Below are 19,323 nucleotides of genomic sequence, written 5' to 3'. Positions count from 1 at the left end.
AAACTTAAAGGTAAATGTAATTTAGTTTAAGAAAATCCCGCTATTTTTATTATAGGTGCTCTGGCGCAAAATTTTTGCCGATAATTGTGCACGCTTCGAAGTATCCACTTTAGACATGATCTTTGCACAAATGCAATATTCTCTGATATTTTTGATCACATATATTTGATTGCTGGAAAGCATCCCAAATCCAGGTATCACATGACAGTTGCCTGAAGCGAGTCTCCACCATGGCAGCTTATACTACTTGCCCTAAAGCTCTTCGTGTTGACGCCATCGCAACAAACGCACGAATTCTGCCGACGTGCCGGAGGAGAAAGCAACTTTCTGAAAGAACCCACCTGCCAGAGTCAGCTTTACGGAGCTGAACTGGTCGGTCATTCGCAGTCGTGCCGTCGAACTTGCCGGTTGGACGCTCGCTTGGCTTGATAGGTTGGTCGGTTGGTGTGGTGTTATCCTTCACGAATTGCTCTGCTAGCATTTGAGTGCATGGAGATGATAAAGTATCAATAGGTAGTGATTTTTAAACCTTGTGTTTCAGAAAAAAAGAGAACCATTTCAGATTGTTATTTATTATAATCACTATTTATATCGCACGATAGTTTACTTTTTTTCAAATGATCTCTCTTTGCACATGAGACGAGCAATTTAAAGTGGCGACAATCATGAAGGGCAGATTTTATTTGTTATATGCCTGTATTGCGGCATTGTGTTTAGTTAGTGTCAAGTGCCATAATTCCAATGAAACCCAATTCTTGGATGAATTCGTCGATGAGAAAACGGGACCAGCGTTTTTCTACGATGATAATGCGCAGACTGAGCTTGAAAATATATACGCTGGACCTTTGAAACCCACTAACGAGAACGAATTGATTGTCGTGTCACGTGACAATGTCCAACAGCTCATCAAGACTCTGATGTTGGCTTACACTCACTCCAAAGACCCGACGATGATGCAAATCCTCAAGAGCGGAGGACTGGGAGCCATGAGGACCACATTCAAGCACTTGGGCAAGGAAGAGTTCGGAGAATCCTTCATTAAAACTGCCCAAATGTTCATTGAAGAACTGAATCTTGAAAAGAACGAAGAAGAACTTCTAGGTCAGTTCGCCGAGGAATACCTCGAGAAGCACAAGTTCAAAATTGTTGTTCCTGAAAGCTTCCTGCTACACGAGAAAGAAATGATCGAGTTCCTGGCGATGAAGAAGAAGATGGACAAGAAGAAAGGAAGGTCCATGTCTGACCCTGAGCCGACCAAAGATCTGGAACTGAGTTCTATTCTTCCATACGACGGGAAACAATTCTCGACATCCATCATTCGTGAGTAAAATATTACGTTGAGTCGTGATTAGTTATTTTGAGACAGGAATGGAAAAGCTTTAGTTTTGTTGTCATCAGTTTATTTTTAATTAAATATGGAAGACGGTAACGAGAAAAAGTAAAGAAGATTGAGAGCGCATAACAATAGATGCCAATTTAACAAGTAACGCTCATATATTACAGGCTATTGACACTTTTCTGACAATCTTATTGAATATGGCATGAAAATTAAGAATTTTAAGATGTATGTGGCCTCAGTTTATAATTTATTGAAGTTGTTCGTTTGCTTATATATTTTACTGCAAAAGTTTTCCTAATTAATCAATTTAAACTGACGTGGGTGAGTGGGTGGGAGTATTAGTCTTCGATCAATCTTGAAGTAGAAGAAAATCCAATTTCATTATTCCAGCAGGGATAATTTAAATACAATGGCTCAACTAAGAAAGCAATCAGTACAAACAATGAAAAAATATGAGTGAATAAAGTAGAATGTGTAGTCAGCTGCAGAGAATTTTCCTTCAGAAGGAGAAGTCTCATCCCATTTACTGAAGTGAATAAAATGAAAATTTATTAGTGATATCGGCTCTCGTCTGTTGGGTAATTGGCAGTCATTAACTAGCACGCATGTATCAAAAATGGCACCGTACTACATGTTCTCATAACATACTGTCGCGAAACAAGCTGACAATTCGAATCTGATTGCAACAGCGAATGAAGTATACATTCATCTCATGTCTTATCTGATACAATTGATATCAGCTTGGTATCCTGATATCCGTAGCAAAACTTAGGAGAGTTTCCCTATAAGATGTTTGAGGTGGAAATATAATATTTCAACATTTGCCCTGTATGAAATTGACACTTGTATGCAATTATATCATCCATATCACAACAATATCGTAGCTTCGCTGCAAGACAAACAGTGGCATTGATCCACGTTGCTTGAAAACGAACGCTTTTCCCAACCCACCAAGCCGTCTTACCAGCAGCATTTTATAAGCCTTAGTTGTAATATTTCGCTTTCATAAAATCGTTTCCCTCGATCAGGGCGAACATTTTTCACGTTGGCTGATGCTATGATCAGTAATATTTTTAAACACCTCGAACCTCTGCCACTAATCGAACTAATCACCCGTGGAGCGATCATTTAGCGATTACCTTTCCTCCTGAAATCATTATATCAGTCTCTGGTGGCTTCCATGCTCGTGATCCCCCCCTCCCCCCGTACTCCCCCGTCCACAACAGGATGCGTGGGCTGTGCTTTCTTCCAAGGAACGCGGAGGTGACGAGACGGACCTCAGTGTGGGGTCTGCGATGTGGCGATTAACGCGAATACTAATTTTCTGGCTGCCCAAACTCTTGTAACATTTACTTAATTATTTACTTTACTTACTTTTGTAACACTTATCACAATTGTAATATGGGTTATATGTACTTATAACACTCATATTACGTGTAACAATTGTAACGCTTGTTGTTGCACTTGCAGCACGCTTAGTGTGTGCTGCTCATACTTGCCTGGTTACACGTCTTGAAATGCCAAGTGTTTTAATTGTTACGCGTGTTCGAATTGTTTACACGAGTAAGATGTAAAAAATGCCCAGAAATGCGAAAGAAGTAAAGTTAGTGTACCAAAATTCAAAACCGGGCAATAATTGTAATAGGTGTAAATAAATAACCCTTGTATTACCAGCAGTCGTGAATCATTTGAGCACCAGTAACAATAACAACAACGACAACACTTGAAGTGACAGTTCTAAAAATTTAAACACTTATAACTGCATGGACAATTGCAACATTTGGTGCAAATTCTTTTTCAGCGTAACTTGCGAAATTCGTTCAAATTATCGTTGCCATAAAATTTGCAACAACTGAATACAGTGATCGAAGCGCTGCAGTTTCGTAACGTCAAGTATACTGTGTATTCGACTTTATTTCTTTCCTCCACGATTAGACTGCAAAATCAATAACGTAATTATCGAAAGTAGAATAGAAAAAAACATAGTTTATAGTGATGAGGGATTATTGCACTGAATTATTCTATTGTTTGTGGCAGGATACTTTGCTGCGAGGTTGCTGAATTGAATTGAAGTGTAACTTGGAGCACTTAACAACCCATTGTGAATGAGAATGTTGGTATAAGGTCTGCCTTAGGGGCGCACTCAAGAGTAGGTTGAAATCCGGAGTGAAAGCTTGGTCCAATGTGTTGAAGAGTTAGGCGTTCAGACTCAGGTTAGACTTGTATTATTCATACTTGGATCTGGAGCAGCGTACCTTAACATTTTCTCGCCCCCAAGGCCGCACTCAACAGGATACCAAATCTCGCTGGACTGGTATAGCAGAACTGAGATCGTGGTGATATATAAGAACGGGGCGACGTTACCAAGTTTTATTAGAAATATTTTTACTTAGAAAGGTCAAATCGTTGTTTTGTTCTTGCGCAACATATACGGTCCTACTTTACCGAACTTTCTTTCCGGTATCATGAGAAGAGTAAGTTGGCATAACATAATCAAGTTGCGCCATAAATCAGATATCATCACAGTTTCAAAACTGTTCTCACGGCCTGAGAAGTGCGACCTTGGGTGGGATTCACGGTTGTGTCACCATGAGTATTTTTGAAATTTTCAGGTATCATATGGCATATTCTTGGACCACATGCGGCCTGCCGACCGAAGGCTGGCTAACATATATCTAGCCCGATCTCATTGAAGTGTCGCAGTGAGTCATGATATGTAAAAGGTATTTAAATACTTACAATAATCTATATGACTTCACTGATGCCAGTATGTAACGGATCACTTTCCAACAGATCAAACACTATGCATGAAAGTATATGTCAAAGAACTAATGCAAGTTAAAAGCGAAATAAATAGGGTAATATACATATTAAAGTATAAGATCTATTCGTTAATTTATTATGGTAGTCTGGATGGTGTTCAGCATAGGCGCAGAGGCAGGCGCGGCAGCCCTGGGCTGGCCGGCCTCTGATGTGGGTCAACCTGCGCCTGAGGCGTCTGACGCTGCCGTGCGAGGTGGAGGTTGTTGGTGTTGTTGCGGGGATGAGGGGTNAGCCCTGGGCTGGCCGGCCTCTGATGTGGGTCGACCTGCGCCTGAGGCGTCAGACGCTGCCGTGCGAGGTGGAGGTTGTTGGTGTTGTTGCGGGGATGAGGGGTCTTGATGTTGGAATGAAAATGAAGGTAGTTGGTGCAGTTTTAATTTTGAAATAATCGAATTCACACAAATTAAGAAATTAAATTCATTTGCCCATAAAGGTAAAAAAATTTGTTCTATCGAGGTAAAGAGCATATAGTTGTTATTTACTTGACTAGGGTTTATAATTGGCACAGGCGCAAAGCTAAATACATCGAAGATAAATGTTAGATACATGCCTATTGCGGAGAATATACGGGGCCGATACAAGACAGAAATATGTGTGTTAGCAAGATTTACATGCCCGATATGAATACATCTTCCTATACGTATAAGAAATAAATTTTTTTAAAGTTGGAGTAGTGAATTTTTTTTTGAAGCCGAGCAAGCAAATGTCAGATTTTGTTTACATTGGTCGACTTGACGTCCAGCATCCACGGCTCAGACGTTTGTTCGGGAACAATCTCTGTTGCGATGAGACTTTCTCTCGGTAACTTACGTATATTGAGGCGGTGAACTGCGAGTAATGATGGTATAGTGAGCTCCGTGCAGTTTCTTCGGCCAAAAAGGTTGAGGGAGTAAATTACAATAATGATTTGTCACGCAACATAATGATAAAGGGTTATTCATGTGAAGTCAATCGTCAGTCATGCCTGTACAAAGACTCGTGACCATAATTTTTCTTTTGGTGTTATCGTGTTAGCGGCGTGTGATGGTCCGAAACTTTTTGTCTTCGATCCTTAGTGAGAAATAATGGTTCCAGCTATCGAAAATCAGCAGCGTAATATAAAATAGTTGAACGTAATTCATCATCTATCGGTAATTGATTTCGAATCTTGCTTGTTCATTTACAAATAAATTTTATCTGGTAATGCCACAAAGTTGGCGGTATTTGCGAAAACAAATCTATAGGTAAAAAAGACACTTTCTGTCTATACAAATGAGCACAAGTTGTTTTTGGTACCCAGATGAACACTATGAAGTTTCTTCACTATTATTAAAATATTTTTGTTTTCTTGACAATTTTTAAAAAATTTTGTAACTCCATTAGTGTTCCCCATCTTCATACGCTTACCCAGTAAGTGAAGCACCACAAAGCTGTATTTAACCGCTGTATAGTTACTTTGACTGAGCACTCCGATGCTTACACTGCCGAGGCTTATATATAAGGGGCAACTGACGTTTTTCTTTCCTGCATAGTGTTTTACTTCGGCGTTATAACAGCGCGATACATCTTCTGAGAGGAGCGCTAAATAAGCATTACAAGGGCATTATATTTATCAACTTTGATTTCAATTTCCTTAAATTAGAAGCTAATTTTCAATAAATTTATTCATATTGTGAAATCATGACTTCCGTTTATTAAAAAATTTAAAACCCTAAATTTCTATCAATAAAGTAAGCATTATCGTGCGATTACTTGTAATACTTAATGCGTATATCATCAGGACGGGAATCATTTATATATTTACGGAGAAATGCACAGAATTACTAATTGTTAACCAGGTTTAGCAATGACCAAGTTAAGCAATGAAGGGGTTCAAAGACCAATTGTTTAGCAATGAAGGGGTTCAAAGACCAATTGTTTAGCAATGGTGGGGTTCAAAGACCAACAAATTAAGTTTAGCAATGATGGGGTTGTCGCGTGCAAATACGATGCTAATAGGTTTGGGATCGAGCCCTCATTGATCGTTTCTTGCCTCATTTTAAACTTCAAAGCGTAACTGTCAACAATTGCTACAAAATTAACTGTCTCAGTTCATCGGGCTTCTGTCATTAGTTGTTTAGAAAGTAATATGTGCCCGCCAGTCATGTAAATAATTAGTCATGATTTCACTTCAACATCCGGGTGATTTTAAGAGCAACTCTTTGCGATCTAAATAAATTAGGTTACATAATAATAATAATGCCTGGCATAATGATCACGGAAGTGGAATAATTAACTCATAAAATTATTCGGATTAATGCGTTGAATTAGAATTGATATAAATTGCTCATTCCAATTTGAAAGTATTGAAAGTAACTATGCGAAAATATAAATAATTCGAATAAGTTAGGTATCTAAGACAAAGAATTTTTTCCTTATGTCAAAATTAAATCGGAAATGTCAGTGAAAACTGCCTCAAATGGCCCAACGCCTGCGATAGCGGCAGTCTGGAAGCACCCCCATGCGGTAAGATCATTCGCAAGTATTTTTTCCTGCGAGTGTTTCTAGGTCATTTTTTGCCCAGTTTCGTCTGTGATGTGCAAGTCATGGTCTGGCAATGAATAGTAAAAGTTGCTCAGCAGGGATCTCTTGAGAAGAAAGTTGCCGTGTTTACCAGAGAATGAGGAGCATCCATGATTGAATTACGACGCAGAGTTTCATTGCTTTTAATTCTAAACTGCAAGGAAATTCATTTACTGCTTAGAGGTTTTAGAAAAATATAGGGCATGAAATACGAAGTTTATCCAGTCTACGCAATGGAAAAATAATTCGTTAATAAACTCACAGTGTAAACAGAAGAGGTTGATTTAGATTACACGGAATAGAATGTAAGCAAGACGAACAGTAATTCTAAGTTTACACAGGTAAAGTTTGGTCAATATAAACGGTTGTGTCTTCTGATCATTTCTTGCACACACAACGCTCACCTTCCACGCTCTAGTAAGTGGAACGAATCCCTATGGCGATCAATAGAAATATAGGTCTCAGGTTACATTAAACTAGTCGTACGGGCGTTATGATCTCGCATCGTCATGACGATGCGTGTGCATCGTCATGCACACATTTATTATGATGATCGAATGTATGATGACATCAAAGGTGGCACACATACGGCTAAATTGTCATCAATATTAATGAAATTTGATGGAAATCTCAAGTTACGATATTCTCCAAATGTGCTCATGATATTTCATGACATCAATGATGTTGTTCCAGTGCTCTCGTAACCGCAATATTTGCATCTTTACTTATGACCTCAAACGCGATCCAGCTGCAGGCCCCAGCTGTGCGTTATGATATGAAAATGGAACACGAATATGAAGAAATTTTTATTAATGAGAGCTTGGATTGAAATACTGGATTTTTGAAACATCATTGTGTCCCATAGTCGAATGGTTTCACTGACGTCACTAGTAAAATGCGAATGCAGACAATTAATCGTTTCCATATATGGAAACGATTACCCCTAACATGGACACAGAAGGTTATAGCTAGCCAGACCAGCAATCGATATAAAGGAATTCTTATCAATCGTTATCTTGAGTTTTACTGTTTGCAGGTTAAAATTAATTTACATGGCGACTTTCATCTCATTATATAAAATAATGTCCCCCACTTATTCAAACTCAAACTGCAGTTTGGAGATCGTTGTATATACCTTATTTAAAATTTCTTGAATCAAGGCGTGTAATCTGTTTAAATTAATTTCTGTATTCATGCAATTATTTCAGACAATAATTCTTGCTCCTATGTAGAAAAGGCGAGGATTCACTCAGTTGCTTATTGCCATAAACCGACAAGTGGTTTTCAAGATACTGAGGCCGAGCCCTGTGATGAATGAGAAATTTGAAGGTGAAGACAGTATACATTTTTACACTGCATGGAAAAAGAATCAAATGAAGCTCAAATCAATATATTCCTGAATATTTTAGGACACGTTATTATTAGATAGATAGTATTAGGTAAATTCATTCAAAAATGAAACAATAAAATTCCGAGTTTCATGTGACAGACGTTCATGTGACTTCGAACGTTCATGTGACAAATTTTAATTGAAACTTAATCAATTTATATTTTGAGTTTCATTTCAGTGAAATTCTAATGTAAAAGTTACCATTTTGACGCGTTAGGAATATGAGTTTTAACACAAGCATTTGTGTACCTAATTCACGGTGACCTGAAGCCTCTCTTGTGGCAACGAACGCTGCTACGCATTGCACATCGCCTGCCACGTGCGTCCGTCGCACACACACGCTCGCGCCCATGCGTTGTAATGTGGTGCAAATTTGTTATTAATTTATGTGGAATAATTGGACTGGCGGATAACAAATTCGTTCAATAAATACATAACGAATGTTTATGTACAAAAAAGAATGAGGACTTGAAAACTCATCAGGTATTTTTGTGCAAGGAGAAAAATTAGGAAGTTAGTGTGCGCAAAAAGATGTATCAAATAATCCTACTAAATTTTAGAGTAACGATGAAATCAAATAAATAATAAATGACTCAACTTTGCACGCATTATTGGGGGCTGATTATCTCGGATTATTTTCGCAATCCGAGATCAACAAATTAACATTTATTATGATATCCATTTCATTAAAGTTTTACAATCGATAAAAATTCATTCGTCGAATTGAAGTTGTGCATTAAAAATTGAAGCGCCGCAGGCTCATTAGAGTTAAGGAGGCGACGTGCCGACAGATGGTCGTACGGTGACGTTAATACTTGTGTCGGTCAGGACGTGACGTGGTCACGTCAAGCGGTCATACGTGGCGTGACGTGGTCACGTCAAGCGCTGTGGCGATATGCATGAATGCAAAAAATATAAATAAATACTACTTTTGCTTCCTTCACGAAAAAGATAATTAACTACGAAAGAAATTACGTGTGCTTGTAGAATGTTCCACCTCCGCAACGGCGGTTAGAAACAATGCATGGTATGATGCGCGTAATTTAGCAGCTCGATCCCGCATGAACAGTTCGTGGTGGAGAGCTATGCGTTCATGTAGAAATATTACTATGTTGTTAGTAGGCGATGTTTGCATTATTCGATTTTACTTCAATTTTAAAACAATTATTTTCCGTATTGAGTTACATCTAATGATAAATTGTTCTTTCTTTCCAGCTGGCATCGACTTGACATGGTTAGCTGTGCTGGGTGGCATGATCGCAATTCCCTATTATTTCTGGTCAGAAAACGAATCTTCATCCAACGCAAGGAAAGACGTCATTGAAGATCCTCTTCCTTCGCTTGCTCCTCCGCGCTTTTCTCCTGGTCCAGGCAAGAATGAAATTGGAGGCAAAAAACACCCCAAGAGAAGACGGCCAAGCAACGGCCTCTCTCCCCCTCCGCCTCCTCGTCAGAGAGGCAAAAACAAATCCCCAAAGCATCGTCCCGGCTCAGATTCTAAGTCGGCCTATGATAAACAGTACAGGAACTGGTACAACAACCATTTCTTCCAACAGTTCAATCAACTTCCTCCTGGAGTCAGCACTCCTCCTGGCGGAGGGTCTCAGTTTAATATTGTTCCGGGACTCGATGCAGGAAACTTAGTCGGGCATAGGCCACCTGGGCTGCCACATATCCATGCAGGAGTACAACACCTGAACCCCGTTGGAGTTACCCAAGGGGCGCCGCCAGGACATCAGGCATTGATCGGAGCTCACGTCGAGCAAATCTTCCCAAACCCTCTACTCAACCCCGCAGTTCATCAAGTAGCCGGTCTTTTACCTCCTCCTAGTCCACAGACATCGCCGAGAGTGGAAGTCAGGCACGAAAGTGGAAACTTACCAGGTCAAGGCCAGAACGGATTATTCCTTCAGCAGGGCTTTTCAGCACCACAAGTTCTACCCCCATTTGATCAAACGAACGCCGAAGATCGCAGTCAAGTAGGAGTGCTCCCACAAATCATACCTTCTGCAAACCGCCGGGAAATTATTGGGCTTCAAGTTCCTCAGCAAAATTCCATTCTGAACGAAGAACTAAATACTCTAAATCTAAGTCCGCCAAGTCAAAGTCCCCCAACGTTGAATGAAAATCTTCCCACGCGAGTTGAAGGGGAATCTCCAGGTCCATTTGTACCTACACACATCGAAGATCAGACATCTGGCCAAATAAAACATGTTGTTGCAGAACAATTGCCAAACCCACATGGACATCACCAAGGTTTGCACTTGGTACACCAAGGACCGGTTCCAGGCCCCTTTGGTCATCATCATCCTATACCAGGTGTATCCTTCCCACCAGCACAGCGAGTCCGCTGGAGAGCACATAATCCACTGGCTCAACAAACGCCACACGGTGTGTTGAATACAGGTCTCAATCCTAATCTCAATCCAGACTTTAACCCCAGCATCAACCTTGGCGCTATCCCAGGACCAAATCAAATTCATTTTTCCGGAGTGACAGGACCAAACCAATGGCCTTCCAACAGACCAACCGATAGAGCTCCAGCTTCGTCTTTGGTTTCTCCTTTGGTGCCACCACCTCCTCCACGCGAAATGATTGGTTGTGGAGAAGATAAAGAGAGTTTTGGATCATTCAAGACTGGCCGTGAAGGCAACACTCACTTCAAGGTATCCTTCGAAGAAGGTCAAAACAACAGAGTTGAAAAAACGACTGAAAATTCAGCCAAAGAAAATGTTTCAAACGATTCACAAGTAGCTGAGACAGTAAACTCTGCATCGTTTGTTGTTGTACGACCACAGAACGTTGTTCCTACTGCGACAAACAAAGAGGAAGATGTTCTAGATTTGTCTAAGAGTCAGTGGCAAAAGTCAAATTCTCAAAGTGGCCCAGTCACTCAGCCGTTGCAGCACCTAAATTTCCAGCAACAAAATCGTCTTCAATATGCATCGAGTCACGCACGACCTATCATATTCTCAGTCGGAAACAGACAGCCTGGACAAAATCAACCACAGAATTTACGATGGCAAGTGCAACATCAGCAGAAGCAACAGCATGCGTCACTGGAACTGAAAGAACAACTGGAACGTGAGCGCCAAGAACAATTGAACGAAGAACAGGAACAACGAGATTTTGATAGACAACAACACCAAGAAGAACTACAACGTGAACAAGAGCACGAGCGTAACACGCAGCAAGAGCAGCAAACCGATGCCAATCAATTTTCGCGGCCTCAATACTTCTCTAATGAGCAAAATATTGGAAGACATCAACCAATAGAATCAGAACATCCGTTCGAAAAAAATCAGCAGGTTCAGGGTCAAACAGAAAAAGCCAGTTCAGAGCTCGCAGCACAGTTCACGCAAAACCAGAACCTTCAACCTGACAACTCTCGAAATCCTCAAAAACCTCTCAGTATTCAGCATTTCTTAGAACAGCAGGAGTTGAGGCACATGGAGTACCTGAAGCACCAAGAACGACAGGACGCACAAGCACAGTCAGTAGTCTCGTCGCCAGAAAAAGGCGTCGCACTTTCTTCTGCAGAAAATACAAGTACGTTCCGCAACAATGATGCCGGTGGATTTGTTCCTATCTACGGGCCTCCTACCCTACCACACGGGCTCATTATCCGTTCAACCACAGAACGTTACGAACTTCCCAAACCTTCTGCTTTTCTCGACAAGCTGAAGGCGGAGAAAGAACAAGTTGCCAGTAATTTGCTCATCGTAGAAGGAGAACGAGTCCCAATTTTCAACTCTGCTGAAGATCAATCACAGAAATCGCAGGAAAGAACAAGTGGCGTCCAAATCACACGCGCCAAGCCAGTGAAGCTATCGGAAGAAAATTTTGCAAACTCAGCAGACTTCTTTTTAACAGGTGAATAAATAATATTTATACTTAGAATGTAGTATTCACTTTTGACCACTGGAATGACGAATTTAATACGTTTTAAGCAACCTAAATATAAACCGAAATAATTTATTTTCCTGTTTATCCAATTCGTAAAAACCAGATTCAGCAAACCAAGAGCACACGACGACTCCACCAGTCAGAATGACGACCGCACCGCCGGCATTATTCGTGCAGAGACCGACGGCACGAACTGGGGTTCCGATCATCGTGACTCCCTACAAATCCACCGACTACCGAGTGGTGACATCCAAGTCTGTAGTTACCTCCAAGCCGATACCTTTGGACCAAAAATTCCAGTCCGCCTATAAACCTTACTACTTAGATGAAGATAAGAACACGACAGATTCCCCGAAAGTAATTGTAGATGAAAAGGAAAGTCAATTCGATCCCACAGAGTATCCTACTGAGGAGCCAGAAACGATAAGGCCAGGAAATGGGCATCAGGTCAGTCTTGGTGGAAATACACTTAATAAGACGAGTGTAGTTAATTAAAAATATAATTTATTTTTTTTGTCAAATGTTTTTTTTTCAAGTGAAAATTATATGATTGAAATCGAAGAGATGATATATGTCGTGAAATTGATGCAAGGAAAGATCTTTAATATATTCTTGACTAATGTAGTTGAATTTATCAAAATTTTAGAAAACGAAAAACGCGAATGCAGTGTTCGACTCCTTAGAAGAGTTGCTGCCCAACTACGAGCAAGACTACCGTCAGGTATGCAACAGCATTAAAGTTTAACCGTTGCTTACGTTAACTCTAAATCAATAAAATTAAACATAGAAGTAATTAATTATTCAACTCAAATATGATCAAATAATTAGAATTTATAATTGTCAAATAGCTATGATGACAAGGCCTAGTCATAGGAACATAATGGTCTCATTATTTCTTGGGCATTTGCGCGTTAACGTCGATGATCGACGATTATCATATAAGAATTCTTGATCATTATACTTGCATCAATTCGAAGAAAGTTTACGCATGAGGTTTGATAATAACAGGTCTTGAGAGGATATCAGAGAAAGCAGCTAGAAGAGAAAGATCAACAACAAGTGTACGACCAGGTGGTCAAAGCTTCAGAGCAGCTGGAGGATTACGTACCCCCTGCCCTGAGCAAAGAAGTTCTTCAGCATGACGCTGCTGGATTCGTCAACAACAATGAGGAAGAAAACAGTTTCGACGTCAACAGAAGTTTGAAGGTATTGTACGATTTGAAGATTCGCAGTTAAGAAAACTTTGTGAAAGTCTGACCCGGCGGTTAAGATGAGAAAATTTAAATAGAAAAGCATGTTGTCTAGCTGGAGTAAATGATTAGAAACATAATATTATTTCCTTAAGATGTTATTTTTATGCAAAAATTCTTAACAGGACCAATTCACATCAGGAGCTGATACCATATATTTTTATAAGTGAAAAATTTTATTTCATGTATGTCGAACCTTTTATATTTTTGAGACAAATTTGATTCCATTCACTACATATCATGCGACAGTCATTTTATTCAAGCTTGGAATTTCCGTCTTTTGGCAGACCGACTCCCTGTTACAAGAAGAAGTTGAGGCAGGGCAGGCTTCAGCTCCCCAAAGAACGCACCGCAATTCCAAGACGGACGCCAACATCCCCATCTACTCCCTAGATCCTTTCTACGGACCCAGGCTGTCTAGGATCGACGCCATCTTCTTCCAAATGAAACTCGACGAAGATCAAGAAGGATGCAGAGAACAAGTATGCTATTTCTGTAGATAGATACATGCAATAAAAATAAACTATGTTCGAATTTCAGCGAATGTATGTGTTTATCGTCTATAATGAATTTCATATAATTCAAAATATATCCGAAAAAATCGTATAGTGCAATTCTAAACATCTTTGTTAGATTCGGAAGCCTTCAGCTTTTCGTAATTTCCAAATTTTACTTCTTTCATTCAGCATTCACAATATTGTCTTCCTGAAATACTAAATAATGCAAAAACGGGTGAAATGTAAATTATGAATATTTTTAGAAAATTGTCATCGTTAAACCTTATAAAAATCTGTAATTGGATAGTTCATAAATGATGTAAAATTCAATGACATTAAGAGTATTGAGTTGGAAAAAATTTTTTTATGAATGTTCTATAATTTGAGCTGGTCTATATATTTTTCATAAACACGTACATAATTAATAAGCATATGGCGTTATTTTTAATTTCAGGTTGTGTGCAACATGTATAAAAATCCTGACGTGTACACACCGCTCAGCGACTTCCTCTCGCGACAGCTCACTGTGTAAGTACTAAAACTTTTTCCTTGCAGTTGATTCCTGCTTAGGAAAAAATCTATTTAATAAATAGTATTGTTGGTAACACCCAGCCAAAGGCAGGTTAATCTTTGACATGATAATTAAACATGTGAAAGAACCAACAGGTCTGCAAATTTTTAATACGTACATATCTTTGTCTTAATCGTTATCCGTATATTTTACTTTACGGTAAACGTGGTTAGATATTCAAGTAAATACTGTTCTCTTTAAAATGGTGATGGAGCGAAGAAAACTAGATACATGCGTGGTTGCGTGGTGCTACATATACTTTCCAGAAGTGCTCATTCAACTGAGACGCTTTCTCTCACAAAAATTTAATGACGACAATGACCCTCATTACATGTGCTCTCAGGACTCTAGAAGAGCTCCAGAAACCTCAGGTCGCGGATGAGCGAATCTTGCGGTTCTTCCGGTACCTGCAAGCTGCACGGACAGGCCAAGACGGCGGCGACTGTCAGATCAAATATTCGCAATGTGCACAAGACACAACACGACTCGCTCACAAGCCCATCCTGGACGCTTTTCATAAAGTGTCCGGATTGATGAGCCATGAAAACCTTTAGAGAAATTTTTCTAACCGGAATGATACGTCAATACCAATAAAAGATGGCGTGTCTATAGCGGGTAATGATTTATTCTTTTTTATTTTGTGCTTTGAGTCGAATATCTTATCAAAGAATTACCATACGTAACTCTTTCGCTAATTGGCCGTACGAGTTTTTTATGCTATATCCATGGTATCAATTAGGTCTTATTAGACAGCGGAATTCATTTCTTCAAACGTTTGTGTTTGCGGGTAAAATATATTGTGGCTGACCATTCTTTTCGATGTACTTAATTACTGAACTTAAAGGAAAAGCTAGAATATTGTTTTATTTAATGCCATTCACGTTCATATATTCATTTAATTGTATATTTTCCTCACACCATTGCATTGTTGACAGCATAAATTAAAAAAAATTACGTAGAATTCCCCATTAAGTTAGAAAAAGCCATTTAAGGTTTAGGTGACCAAGTGCAAAAACAAATTGCACCTGAAACAATATGTATAATTTGTACAATAACCATTTTTAGAAAATCTAAATAATGAGTATTTACTTTGATAAATTAATTTGAGGTACAAACTCCGGCTGATTTTCTATTACATGACGATAAATAAATTAGTTTAAGGCCAGTGCATCTCGAAATCTGTGGCGACCCATATCCATTCATTACTGAATGAAGCTCAAAGGAAATCGGGCCTGACTTTCGTCTGTTGTTGCATATTGTAGATGGCATCTAGAGAGTTGATCCGTGCTGGTGATAGCGTTGCGCTCACCGCCGCAGGGGAAATGTTTGTGCAATATGCTCAATTTTTAAGACTAGTATCGTGTCTTCATTGCTGTACAGAATTATTTCTTAATTGAATCACAGAGCACGTAGTTAATGAATAGAACGTTTATTGCCTTACGGCCACCTTCGTCTATATCTGTGATTTTCATTCACAAACTTATAAATCAAACTAACCATATCATGCTCCGTGTGTACGTATAGCTGTAATAGACCTATACTGAATTAGAATTTATAAGCCGTGGCTCTTGAATACTCATCATGCAGTACTAATAATAACCCAATGTTGCTAGTTGCAATAAACACGCAAGATCCGTCTAAATGGGGCCCAGAGAAAACCGGGCTCTATTTTTTCATGGAGCAAGTTTGGTGGCCGAATTGTGAGGGCTCGCTCTCTCTGGTGGGCAAAAACTGCCCTGCTTACCGGCATGAAACTCGCGCGGACCGTCAGAAGGTCCGGTCTGCCGATGCCAACCCTCCCATGTGGGCATGAAAAAAATAAGGCCGATTTTTATTAGATATTTCAGGGCTCTTTGTTGTGATCTGAGCATTTATCTCTCAAAATGACTCAAAAAACTCCGTGTGAACTCCATTCGAGGCGGAGTGCCATTATATGTTAATGTAAATTTAATTATTTATTTTTTCATGCTTGAGGCGTAAGAATGACCTAACTGAATTCTAGTGACATTTTGAAATGCAAAAAATTTTTGCATGCCAAAAAATCAGTAGCACGAAGTCGCGTGTTTTTTGACGCGTTGTATTTCCCTAACACGTCACGTGTTTCTTGACACTAATTAACAGCTCCATTATTTGAATGCGAGACCGGAACTAGTGTAGAGCTTGAGCTGTAATATTTTTCACTGAAGAGTATAAGCTTTACAAATTCAGAAGTGACGTAGTTAATTGATGGAAATAAGACAATGTTATGGAAATTAGAATGAAATTGTCAATGCACGAGTTAGCAGTTTCATCTTTTTGCATCTGAATCATGTTGATGTCGGTTACCATAGTTCAATATTTATTATTTTCATGCTCATAACATTCATCCCATGCACTGTCACATCTTAAGTTAAGTTCTATTTATTACTGTACTTTCTCCTTACTGTTTGTGCGAATGACAAGTTTGACGCAGTCAAGTCATGCACGAACTTTATTTTGAGAAAATCTTACAAATATAAATGTATTAATCTTGGTTTGTCCATAATTTTCCTTTAAGTTGCTGCAAAAATGAACATAAAAACATGTTCTCTAAACCTTAGTGAGGCACCGGCTTGAATGTATTGTTTAGGTCGCAAATAAACCAGAAAAAAATATCGAGATCGAAAAAATATTTTTTAAATGTTGCTACCAGAATTTAAATTTATAACTACCACAAATAATTCTATTTTATCGTTTAACCGTTGAATGGACTAAATTGAAGCAAAAAAGTTGAAATTTTCTGTAATATTGTACATAATTTCAAATTAGTTTAAGATTTTTTTTCTGGAGTGTCGCTACATCAGTAGTGAATAGTTCCTGTTCGGATAATTATTTCAATACTTCTTTCCAACAAGCAGCAAAAACTTCTTTTCTTCTTCAGGATCTTATTCAGTTTTGTATATTCTTCCATCAGTACAAAGCTTCGTTCAACAATATATATTGACGAATCTCAAGCAAAAGCAGCTCTTTCATGCCATAAATTTTATTTCTTAAACAGTAGCCCCGCCTAAAATTGATATAAGAAGCTTCAGAACATCTAGAAAGTTGTCTCAATGTCTGAAACTGGTCCAGTTGATCTATAATGAAAGCCTTCATTTTTTCACTTGTTGGCAAATTCTTTTCGTCTGTCTTTTCTGACAATTTTTTGTCATATCATGTCTGATCGATTGTTGGCTAATTGTTGCGAAGTAACATGTAATGATCTCTCGAACATCGTAATCTCTGAACCATTAGAAAGGCCGAAAGAACGTACCAAACTCCATCATGATTGCCTGCGCATGCAATTATAAGGTGTCGTCTTGGTGCAGGCGCTTCAGCTCCTTGAAATTTTTTATCACGAAATGTCCTTGTTCCATTTAATCTATCAGTATTTGTTGTTGTTGCATCAATTCCCACTGTACGGATTTGATCACACATCCCACATGTCAGTCAAATTTCATACACAGCTGAAGCTGTGGTATGGCCGGTTCTATATGATATCTTTGGAACAAATAATGGTTAATCAATTCCGTTTCTAGATACAAGAATTGAACGTCGCCTTACTTTCTGACGTGGTATTGAGTTTGATCCATTATGCTTGCGAGGATCAACATTAAACTGGTCATAAAATTTCTCTTTCAAATAATTTTCTTGATGTTGGCGTTAGTATGAACGCTTGGCCTAGTCTATTTTGTTTTTCTTGTGTTTGACCCATACATCGAAACAATAATTCTCGAATTTCTCAACGACATGTTTTCATCGTCGAGTTTGGAACAGTAGCCTTTATCTGCACTCCTAGGATATCATCCGCTGTGGCACGAGCGTCATACCTGATGTTATTTTGCTGAACCCTGCAGCTTGTGATGGAAAAAACATGACCATTACCTCATTCCTTGGTAGCGACTTGGTTCTTCTGTGTATTGATGACAGCTGGATACAGCAGTCACCATTCTACTGATAGGTTCCAATATCAATGCAATAGTGAGCAATATAAAATATATATGCGTTGTATAGAAATAACTATAGTGAGCTTTACAGAAGGATATTTTTCATCATAGCTGAATCCAATGAACAGAATCATTTACATGACTAACACCACCTGGAAACATTCGACGGATTCTAATAATCATGCAGAGACTATACACATGGTAGAGAGGAGTAAACATGCCAGCAGTACAAAAAATAATATATGATTTCATACTAGAAAACTCAATTTTATACTTCATGTAATAATGTTACAGTTCTGCCATATCACAGTTTGCATGCAAATTTATTGCAATGCTAGATTTTGTGAAACACGTGATGAAGTTTACAGAATAAACTGAGAGTGAATCTCAGAATAGTATAGTCCAATAGACGAGAGTGAAATAGCTTTCGAAATGAATTAAATGAATTAAAGTTCATGAAAACAGATTTAGAAAGGAGAATGCATTGCGAATGCATGTAGATAAATAAAAATATTGACTAGTGACATGGCTGAGGTCATGTACGACTTTCATCATGGAGAGATGAAAGCCTATTAATTAATGGTGATGAACGTCAATACAAATTTTCAATTAGATCTATTTTCAAAACTAGAAAAAGTCGAAAAATAACATCTTTAAAAATGCCACTCTTTTTAATACCAGAAAAACATTAAACATTTCTATTTCAGTTTTGTGCCGTGAAAGCATCTGTATTGCACCTCTGTTTTGTCAGCCAGAAAAATGGTGTCAACGAAAGCAATTCTGATGTATCATGAAAAGCATAAGGCATAAATTTGTTTGCACGGTCGTAAAATAACCTAATAGATCGTAATCTGTAAATATCCTTATTCCAATCTCCACCACAGGTAACGTGATCGCATGAGTCCAAACAAAGTTTCGAGTAAAGCTAAGTCAATTAGATACCAAACCTCCATTTTATCCATAAAGTGATGAACTAATCTTAGGCATATTAGGTGTCTTGATTCATAGTATTATTATACAAATATTTTATGCTTATATATGGAATAATGTTAAAACTAGAAA

At 38.6% G+C, this 19,323-nt stretch overlaps 1 protein-coding gene across 1 annotated transcript; it reads left to right on the top strand.

The window, feature by feature from the left end:
* Positions 1 to 370: 370 nt before the first annotated feature.
* Positions 371 to 16,829, top strand: LOC108678769. The gene is made up of 8 exons (XM_018167238.2): positions 371 to 1,320; positions 9,309 to 11,966; positions 12,103 to 12,446; positions 12,646 to 12,720; positions 13,008 to 13,205; positions 13,537 to 13,731; positions 14,201 to 14,274; positions 14,661 to 16,829. Exons 1-8 carry the CDS (start codon positions 666 to 668, stop codon positions 14,869 to 14,871), a joined length of 4,410 nt encoding a protein of 1,469 aa, XP_018022727.1. The 5' UTR covers positions 371 to 665; the 3' UTR covers positions 14,872 to 16,829.
* Positions 16,830 to 19,323: the final 2,494 nt, after the last annotated feature.

This window comes from Hyalella azteca, unplaced genomic scaffold, assembly GCF_000764305.2.
Source record: "Hyalella azteca isolate HAZT.00-mixed unplaced genomic scaffold, Hazt_2.0.2 contig16037, whole genome shotgun sequence".
Taxonomy (NCBI): domain Eukaryota; kingdom Metazoa; phylum Arthropoda; class Malacostraca; order Amphipoda; family Hyalellidae; genus Hyalella; species Hyalella azteca.
Note: the sequence above shows the minus strand (reverse complement) of the source record. Positions and strands in the feature narration are given on the sequence as shown.